The 10,201-nt window shown below is 49.9% G+C and overlaps 1 protein-coding gene across 2 annotated transcripts in view; it reads left to right on the top strand.

The window, feature by feature from the left end:
• Tead4 (TEA domain transcription factor 4) overlaps positions 1–6,946 on the top strand; it is a 74,856-nt gene extending 67,910 nt beyond the window's left edge. The window contains exons 9-11 of one of the 2 annotated variants that reach the window (XM_021164536.2): positions 2,965–3,105; positions 4,957–5,109; positions 5,197–6,946. In XM_021164536.2, the coding sequence (XP_021020195.1) occupies positions 2,965–3,105; positions 4,957–5,109; positions 5,197–5,310 (408 nt within the window). In that variant the 3' untranslated portion in view covers positions 5,311–6,946. The remainder of the gene's footprint in view (positions 1–2,964; positions 3,106–4,956; positions 5,110–5,196) is intronic. The other variant, XM_021164535.1, reaches the window with a different exon arrangement.
• Positions 6,947–10,201: the final 3,255 nt, after the last annotated feature.

Genomic DNA, 10,201 nt, shown 5'->3' with positions numbered 1-10,201 from the left:
GGCAGAGGCAGAGGCAGAGGCAGAGGCAGAGGCAGAGGCAGAGGCAGAGGCAGAGGCAGAGGCAGAGGCAGAGGCAGAGGCAGAGGCAGAGGCAGATGGATCTCTGAGTTCAAGGCCAGTCTGGTTTAGAGAGTGAGTCAGGACAGCCAGGACTATACAGAGAAGCCCTGTCTCAAAACCAAAAAGAAAAAAGAAAAGTAAAGTAAACTGATGTTAAAGATATCACAAGGGTCAGCGATATGGCTAAGTGAGGAAAGGTGCTTGCCTTTAAGCCTGATAACTCGAGTTCAACTCCTAGAACACACATACTTGAAAGAGAAAATTGACTCATGCAAGTTGTCCTCTGACTTACATATGCCCACAGTACAACATCTCACACACACACACACACACACACACACACACACACACACACACACACACACACATGAGTCCACACACATCATCATGAGCCCACAAGTATCATCAAAAGATAAGAAATTAGGTGGATATCTGTAATCCTACTACTCAGGAGGCTGAAGTCAAAGGAATGAGGGTTGAGGTCAGCCTGGACTACACAGCAAGTTCTTGGTTCAAGCAAAGGCACCATGAGGGTCTGGTGTGGTTAATGAAGGTAACACTGGTCAGAGTCCTGTGAGCACGTGTCTGTCATCTGAGTCTTGTTACCAGATCTCTGGCCTCAGTAACTTTTCAGACCACTGGGACTCATGACAGTGTTTTGTTTTCTTGTTGATGAGTGGTCAGCATTTCTGCCCTGTTCTAGTCACAGCATAAACTAAGTTCATAAACTGTCTCTCAACGTTTTCAGGCCAGTCTGACAAACTAGGTCTCCTGGGTTGCTCCTATGACTTTGAGAACGTGGGGGGAGAGTCTGGGTTCAGGTCCCTGCTCACCTCATTTGTCACCAGAAGACCTTGAGCCATGGCTGACCCACTTCCTCCAGGACTCATGGGTTGCTCTCCTTGCCTTGCTCCACCCCCTGCAGCTGCCCTTTGCCAGTGGATTATAATGGACACGGAGTGGGGAGTCTGAAGCCATCCTGGGGATAGAGAGTGGTCAGTAGAGGGGACTGTTTGTTTCAGAGGCTAAGCATCAGCTCGGATGCTGCAGTGATTGTTTGCGTTTTCTTCCTCCTAATGAACGGCTCCATTTAAACCATACATAGCGCAGAGACATTCCAAAAAAAATCTCCATAATTGCTTTCCTCCTTCAGCAAGTTCCGTTCATCCATAGTGGTGAAGGCTAGCCCTTCTCAGCAGTGTGCATGTGCCTCTCTTTGTGTGTGTGTGTATAATATGTCTTCCACACTACCTTAATTACAGCATAACTAACACTCCCTTGTCAGCTTACACAAAGATTTTGCTGTAGAAAGGAGGTGCCAAAGGAGAAAAACTGGTACTTGAGTGTCACCTAGTGGTGTAAGACTGCTTGTCACTTGCTCCCAACTCCTACCCAGACCTTCCTGGGTTCTGCACAAGAACGGTAGGTCTCAGAACCTGCATCAGGATTGGCAGTGCACAGCCTGCACTCTGGTCCATGTGGCAGTTCCCTCTGTGTTGTGTGGTAGGTGAAGAAGTCTCACATAAGAGTCATCCTTCTCCTGGGCAGTGCTGGTACACACCTTTAATCCCAGTGCTTGAGAAGCCCTCGTCTACAGAGCAAAATCCAGGACAGTCAGGGCTACACAGAGAAACTCCATCTCAGACAAACAAACAAACAAACAACCCCGAATCACTGTTTTCATGACTGTATTGCTTAGGGTAAAATTAAGGAATGAAAGAGAATTGGTGTCGACGGGCAGCCGGAGTGCACACCTTTAATCTTGGCACTTAGGAGGCAGGCTGGTCTACGTTGTGAATTCCAGGGCAGCCAGACCCACACAGCAAGACCTGGACCTCTGAGCTGGACCCAAGTCCTGCCCCTTCCACCCCCCCCCCCTTGTAGTTGAAAAGCTCATTCATGAAATTTTTATTCCACTTACACAAACTTTAATTCATGTGCTCTTAACAAGTGTACTTGGATTGTTCACGAAAATTTCATGACATTAAAACAAAGCTAGGCCTCATCTCAAGTTATTTCCATGTGTTTGTTTTCGTTTTTTGTTTTAACAGCACATACATGTCAAGCAAGTATCAAAAAAGAAAAAAAATCACAAAAGCCAAAAACAAAAAGCTAAAAAAGAAAAAAAAAAAAGCTAAATACTTGGGATTTTGTTTACAGCTGTGCTTTGTTTACAGTTTGTGTTTACAGCAGTTCATTTCTGCTGCGTCTAGACTTTTGCATTTGTTCTTAGATTGCCTAAAACATTTAAATACAAATATACTATGTAGCAAAAATAACAAAAGCAAGTAGCATGGAACCTTACAAATAATGGACCGTGAACTGTTTCTTCCCTTAGAGCAGATTGGGTTACAGCTCTGTCTAGGGACCACTGGTAAAGAAAGGGTGTGCATGTGAAGACACAGGAGCTCATTGTGCGTCCATCCTCTGGATGTTTGTACCACAGCCTAACAGGTGCCCCAAACCTTAAAGTACCCACAGACACCACACTCCAATTATGTCTTTTGTTCCCTATCAGTACAAAACTAATATGCAGGCGATTTTCTTTGCTTAGTCATGGGAGCAGTTTTAACATTGGCCCTTCTGAAGCCACAATGTACCAAGAGTACTATGCTAAACACGCGTAACTCCTATAAAAATGCCACATCCCCATATTGGCCACTTCAAGGTAGAAATGTGTACGTTCTTAAAGTCAAGGCATGTGTAGACAGACAGTCAGACAGACAGTCAGACAGACAGAGTCTTGTATATATCTCAGGATGATCTAGAACTCAGTCTTTCTGCCTCAGTCTACTCTGCTGTCCCTGCCCCATTCTTTTAAATTCCTGTTCTCTGGTCCAAGACATGCACTGGGCACCTAAGGACACACCTGCAAACAACCCTATCTCCCCCTGTCTCCTTCAGGCAGACCTCAATACCAACATTGACGACGAGGTCAGCGCCTTCTATGGGGTCTCCAGCCAGTACGAGAGCCCAGAGAACATGATTATCACCTGTTCTACGAAGGTCTGCTCATTTGGCAAGCAAGTGGTGGAGAAAGTTGAGGTAGGAGCCTACCTGGTGGGTGTAGGGCAAAAGGGTGGACTGTGTGCCTTCTCCTGGGGCCAGGATTGCTAAGGGGGGCCCTGGGCAGAGGTAGACGCCATGCCCCTTTTACTGCCTTTAAGGAAGTGCATATTTTGGGTTGGGCATGAGGCATCTGGTAAGTTACTGATTTAATTGCCTGTCCTGCACCTCAGAGCCCTGGCTGAGTCTTCTGGCTGGGATTCCTTTCAAGCCTTCCTTGGAAGCATCCCACATCTTCTAGAGCAGGGCCAAAGCACAGGCTAGCCCAAGGATTTCTCCCTAATCCATCTGTGTCTCTGACAGCTGAGTGTGGGGCTAGGAGAGAGGCCTTTCCCAGGCACACAGCTCTCTAGAGGCAGAGGCAGGGGAGGTGGGTGGGTGTTCACGGTTTGCTGTTTACTCCTTGAGTGCTAGAAACTTGTGGAGTCCTTTTGCTCCAGTTGTTGGGGTTTCTGTAAGAACCTGGGTGTGCTAGGCAAGTACCCTACCACTGAGAATACCCTCAATCAACTCCTGATTCCTCCTTCTCCCCCTCTCTCCCTCCTTCCTTTCCTCCCTCCCTCTCTCCCTTCATCCTTTCCTCCCTCCCTCCCTCCTCCCTCCCTCCCTCCTCCCTCCCTCCCTCCTACCTCCCATCCCTCCTTCCTTGAGATAGTCTTTAGATGCTCCTATCCCAGAAGCACAGAGCTCACTTTTCAGTTGTGGAGTGCCCCAGAGACCTTACACTTGGGGCAGAATTTCCTGCTTCTCTTCAGGGCAGGCAGCCTGGTGGTGAGCACAAGCTTAGAGGACCCCTGTTGATCTCTGCACACCTCCCCCACCCCCACTTCCTGTTGGATGTTTGGGGTTGTTAATGCCCTACCCCCATCTCTAAGGAAGTATCAGTTTGTCTTTATCATCCACTGGTTCCAATTGCAGCGACATTCCGATCCTATTGTGTAGTGACAAAATGGCACCAAAGCCTCCACCCCAGCATACCTGTGGCCCTAAAGTCTATGACCCTGTCTGTCAATGACTGACACTGTGCATGGTGCTAGTCTGGTCACCTCTTGGCCCATGGGGAACTGAATTGATGCTGTTCTCCACCTGGGGTTGACAGCCACCTCGTGTCAAACAGCTAGGTGCCATGAGAAGGGACTGTTGCTTTGGGATCCCAATCCTAGAATCGCCAGGAAGCTTTCGATCGATACGTATGTGTTAGCACCACCGATGCTCACTCATGTCACTGCTCTCCATCTTGGGAGGGTAGTCCAGTTGTAGCACTGGGTGTTTGCAAGTGTGTTGTGTTTTGTTTGTTTGCTGCTAAAGATGGATGACCGGGCTCACTGTGGCTAAGCATCTATCTGTCCTGCCTCGGCAAAGGCAGTTTTTACAAAGCTCCTCTAGCTATTTACTTTTGTTAAACATATGGAGGTATTGAGATGCCCGTGGCTCTAGCCAGTCATCATCCCACATGTCATCCCTCTAGCTCCTAGGCCAACAGTATCCACTACCGAGGTTCATGCATGTGGCAGTTCCATCTTGAAGGCGCTGGTATTCTCCCCTACCTCAGCCTCATGTGCAACACCTGCTCACTTGCCCTATCTCCTTGCTGCTACTTCTGCTACTTCCAGGTCTCCTGGAAGTGTCTGCCTGTCTGGTCAGTGACAAAAGAGAGAGGCGGAGAGGCCTGGCTTCATGCCCAGGAACCTGAGAGGATGACCCTACCTGGGACATCTTCTGCCTCTCTGTCCCATCGGTGGTGATTGGATTTTAGTACATCCCTGCTGACTTGGGCTTGGGCTGGAGGGGAAGGGATTCTAAGCCTCTGTTGTCCCTGGGGTTCTACAGACGGAGTATGCCCGCTATGAGAATGGCCACTATTTGTACCGCATCCACCGGTCCCCTCTCTGTGAGTACATGATCAACTTTATCCACAAGCTGAAACACTTACCCGAGAAGTACATGATGAACAGTGTGCTGGAGAACTTCACCATCCTGCAGGTACGATGTGGGGCAGATGCCCAGTGGGTGTGCTGACAACGGCTTCCATATCCAGGGCTTTGACCCTCACCACCTTCTCCCCTGCAGGTGGTCACCAACCGAGACACACAGGAGACCTTGCTGTGTATTGCATATGTCTTCGAAGTTTCAGCCAGCGAGCACGGGGCTCAGCACCACATCTACCGGCTTGTGAAAGAATGAGAGACTTGGAGAGCGATGGTAGGGGGGACAAGTCCAGGACATGGGGACCTGGGAGGGGACCTTCAGGGACAGTCCCCTGGAAGTGCCAAGAGAGCCAAGCAGAGTTGCCAGGTCTCTTCTTACCAGGAGCAAACTGCCTGATCTTGCAGTGCTCAACCCCCAATAAACCCAAGGTGTCAAGTATTTTCAGAGGAAGCTAGTTTGGCCTGTGTGAGCCCAGAAGGGCAGGGGAGAAGGGGGCATCAGGAAGCAAGCTGGAAGCAACGGTCCAGAGTGCTCCAGGACAGCCAAGGAACCAGAACCCTGGTGGACTCAGCCAGGCATATCACCAAGACACCAAAGCTCAAGACCCAGCTGCTGGAACCTCACACTCCTGCTGCTGGTCACCCTAGTGGCCTGAGGACAGATGGCACGTGGGTCACACACCCAGAGATGCTGTGCGTGACTTTATGTACACTGTCAGTCAGTCCTGCCATTGGTGCCTGAGAATGGCTACTGCAGAAGGCCCCATCCCTGCAAACAGGGCTGGATTTAGGTGTGGCTGCAATACAGTTGTTGGAGGGAGACTGGGTAAGAGCTACTCAGGTGGCTTTGTTCTTTCTGCAGTGGCCCTGCAGGGGGCAGGGGCTCCAAACTGAAGCAAGGCTTGGAGGTAGGGCATCCTGCCTCAGGGCCAGCATTTCCAGCTGCCTGGCCTCCACAGGCTCCTCGGCTTCTCTATTAGTCTCCTTTCTTCTCTGCTCAGCACTGACGAGGGGAGGTGTCTGTAAAGTACCCGGGTCTTGCGGTGCCAGTTAAATAATCTAATCCTCAGCCCCATTGCTTCTCTCCCTCTGGAGGGCCTGGATCTGTCTCTCTGCTGCCCTCTCAAGGCTTTCTGGTGTCTGCTTTCCCCAGTTGGAGCCAGTTCTAATAGTCTGGAGCCTCAGGAAGAAAGATACAACCTGGGCATGTTTGTGTGTACCCAGGACTCAGGGATGCATCTGTGAGGATGCAGAAATGGGCAGGACAGCATTGTGGTGATGCTACAGAGGTGAGGGACAAGGGCTCTGGAGTCAGTCTAGCCTGACTTTGGTGTGCAACCTTTTAAAAAAAAAATGTTGTGGTGCCTCAGTTTTCCCCATCTGTAAAATGGGTATAACATTCACCTACCTCGTGTATGGACAGTGCCTCACACAGTGCTGAGCACATCCACATGTTCAATAAATATGCATCGGTACTAACTGTGAGAACTTCAACTCCAGCGAAGGACCCTGGCTGGAGAGCTATATGCACTAGGGTGGGGTGGTCCCTACAGTAACTGCCTGTCACAGAGAGGAGGAATCCGAGGGTCTCAGGGAAGAGGTAGTCCTTGAGGGAACAGGTTATGAGAGGAAGGTGGCTAATATTTATTGATGTTATTTCTGTGGTTTTTGGTGTTGGGGCCAAGGTTTGACACAGGCTAAGTGACTATGCCAGAAGTATGCAAATAGGCATATGGAAGGAGGTTGGCTGCATCTCAGATGAGGAAGACAGACAAGCCGCCCAGTCTTTCTGTAGCCCCAAATTCCTTCTCCTTAACTCAGAGCAATTTAACCCATATGCTGCTCCCCACTGTGTTAGGATGGTGGCTAGACCCAGGCCTCCTCCCATCCTACTGTACTGTGTAAAGGTCCTGCTATCAAACAGGGCCAGGGTCCCAGAAAGACTACTGCATCCCTGGCCTTGTGACCAGGATTCACCAGTCCACATGCAGGCCTATGTTTGCAGCACCCCCCCCCCCAGCATCCCCGAGCCCCCTCCCCTGCTTATGTTGCCCAGGAGCAGAGTTCCTGCAAGCCCCAGCCTCAGACATTTCAGACTTCGATGTATGTGGTCAGCCTTTTTGGAACATGAAGGGTATAACCTTTTCCGATCGGAAGCAGGTCAGTTCAGATGTTCAGTCCCAGGGTGGGTTCTAAGTTTTTCCTGTGTTAACTGACCTCAGTGGCCTAATGGAAAGTCACCATAGAAGACTGTCTTACTGCCTCTCCATTCAAGTTAACATGGCACTTGACTTAGGGAACCTCACTTATCCTACTGAGCTGGTACTGTGCTGAAACCATTTGTCTTTTTTAGGTGAGGTCTTCCTCTCTTGCCTGGGCTATTGATTCTAGTGATCCTCCTGCCTCAGCTTCCTGGGACTACGGGTGTTCCTCACTGTGCCCTGCTTTCCTATTTTAAAGACTAAAAAAGCAAGGCCCAGAGAGCTTTGGGAAGTTGCCTAGGTTGATGGTTGTTTGTTTTTCATTTGCTTTGTGAGAGGTTATTTGACTTCTGAGGTGTGGCAGACTCTGGGAATGTGTCCATGATCAGAATAGACAGGGTGGCTAGGAGCTTACTTTGGACTGAGGGGAGGGCAGCGACTGGAAACAAGTTAAGGAGACTTGTAGGTAGTAGGAAGTGCTGTGTGTGTGTGTGTGTGTGTGTGTGTGTGTGTGTATACCTAAGGTCAGCTTCACTTTAGGGGAGGCTGTTGAGGTCCGACCTCTGCCCTGACCACTGTAGAGCCGACAAGTGGATCGGAAGGAACATTCCAAGGGAGAGTGGAGAGGCCTGGAGACAGGGAGGGGATGGGTGTGCCTCAGGGGTGTGCTGACTGACAGAGGTTGGACATACCGCCAACGAACGGGCCAGGTAGGAAGGCAGGCAGCTCAGTCTTGTGGCCCCTGTACTCCGTGTGGATGTGCACTTTGGAATGCTCTCAGGATGGTGGCAAGGCCTGGAGGTGTAGCAAGGGAACACATTCCTTTGATGCTATATTTAAAAATGAGCTCTAGAGCATTTGGTTTGTACAGAGGAGCAGGTGAAACTGTTGCTCCTGAGCCCATCTAGCCTGCTCCCCTGGGTGTCTGGGGGTGGAGACTTTTCTACGTCACTTGGCAGCTAGGCTAAAGGCAAAAGAGAGTGAGCCAGGCATGACCAGTGTCATTGGGCCTGTGAGATGACCAAGAGTCCCCAGAGTCCTGGGGATAGAGAGCCCTCCATCCTGGGAGTGGAAACCTTCTGGTGTGTTATCTAGTTAGCAGGAAATGTTAGAGACTGCAGTAGGGACAGGTGAAAGGTCTGTTGCCTCACAGGGTCTGACACTGATGGAGCAGATTGTGTCAACAATGTGTCACAGGAATGGAAAGAATGTGCCCTGAGCCCACCTCCCCACCCCACCCAAAAAAACCCCATAAAACAAAAAAAACAAATAAATGAACACGCACACACGCACATGCACATGCACACGCACACACACACAGAGTGAGCGAGCGAGCGAGCAAGAGAGAGAGAGAGAGAGCTTGTCTATGTATTGTGTAAGTGGCTGTGTCCTAGACCTCTTCCATAGGCCTTGTGTCCCCAGTCTATGCACACTCAGTCTTTCCCAGGCTGGGGGTTGAGTTAGATGGCAGAGGTTGGAGGACTGAGGGAAGGCAGTGACTGTGGGCCAGTGTAACCCCTCTCTGGCCACCAGGCACAGAAGAGTAACAACAGAACAGTGGGAGCTGCCTCCAGGGTTGCTACCCAGGGGCCACGTGGGTCTGACCCCTGCTGAAAACCTGTTAGAGCTCTGGTTGCAGGGTTCAGTGGCACCTTGGACAACCTATCTAACAGATCAGAAAGAAAACTACCTTTCCCCCAAAGACTTGACTCTGTATAGAATGTGTAGCTAACTAATATGTCCAGCCAGGCACCTGGCTGCACAGCTATAATCCCCTCTGCCCCCCAACCCCTAACCCCCAGGAGAAGAGCGTGACCATCATGGACTACACAGTGAAGCCTAATCTCTGAAATAAATTTCTTTAAAAAGTGTCTGGAACTTGGCTTTTGTACATACACTTAGTGAATTAGAAAGGGCACAGGTATGCGTGTGCCTTCCTAGAGAGCCAGAGCCCAGGCCGCGGGAATGGTGGCTTTTATTAATTTTTTTTTTTTTACACTCACAGATGTCTAATATTCAATTTTAAGGTTTTTGTATTTGTTTTTCTATGTAAGCCCCCTTCATCTCTTCAAATCCTCAGTAAAGTCTGCTACAAACACAGATGTCTGCGCTCGTGTGATTTCTTTGTACAGAAATGGAGTTCTGTGCCTGAGCACACAGACCAGGGGTGCCCATAGGGCAGGTGAGCACTGGAGCACGTGGACCAGCGGTGCGCACAGGGCAGGTACGCACTGGGACAGGTCCTGCTGAGCAGAGCCTATGGGAATAGGAACCGAACTCAGTGCTGAAGAGTTAGAATACTCTTGAAAAGGGCATCCTAGGAGGCTGGCTGTGGTTCCACAGCACTACTGGGCATCTTACTCAGATCAACTGCTCTACTGTTCTAAATTGAACTGGTTTGGGGTTCACAGAGGTCTGATGCAGAAGCCCCACCTGTACTTGCTGCATCTCTCTTTCTTCGCTCCTGGTCCTTAGCAGAGATCGGGGAGGCCTTGCCTGGATGACTGTGCCTGCCCTAGGGTGGACACTTTCCTGCTTGGACCAGATTCAGGAAAGACAGCAGATTCTTATTTGGGTTGGGAGTTGGGGACATGACTGAGAGGAGAGTTGGGGCTGAGAAGAGAAGCTGTGGTCAGCCCTGTGCTGAGACGTGGTGTGTATAGGGTAGGAAGAGTTGGAGAAGCAGGAGTGTGATTTGCTGTCAGAGGTAATGGAAAGGTTTTGGGGCTAGGGGAGGTCAGCTGCTGCTCTTCACAGGGAGATGAGGATGAGGATGGAGAAGTGACACTTAAAACAGAGACCCCTGTCTCCTTTTCAAATAACAGGACCAGATCCCTGTGTTTGGATAGACACTCAGAATAACACCACATTTTCCAGCTTTCACACTGCAGTCCAATGTGGTTATGTTTGGCCAGTGGAGGTAAGCAGATTTCCAGAAGGGAAAAA

The sequence above is a fragment of the Mus caroli genome, chromosome 6 (genome assembly GCF_900094665.2).
Source record: "Mus caroli chromosome 6, CAROLI_EIJ_v1.1, whole genome shotgun sequence".
NCBI classification, from domain to species: Eukaryota; Metazoa; Chordata; class Mammalia; order Rodentia; family Muridae; genus Mus; species Mus caroli.
The sequence above is the reverse complement of the archived record's forward strand: the minus strand, read 5'-3'. Positions and strand labels throughout refer to the sequence as shown.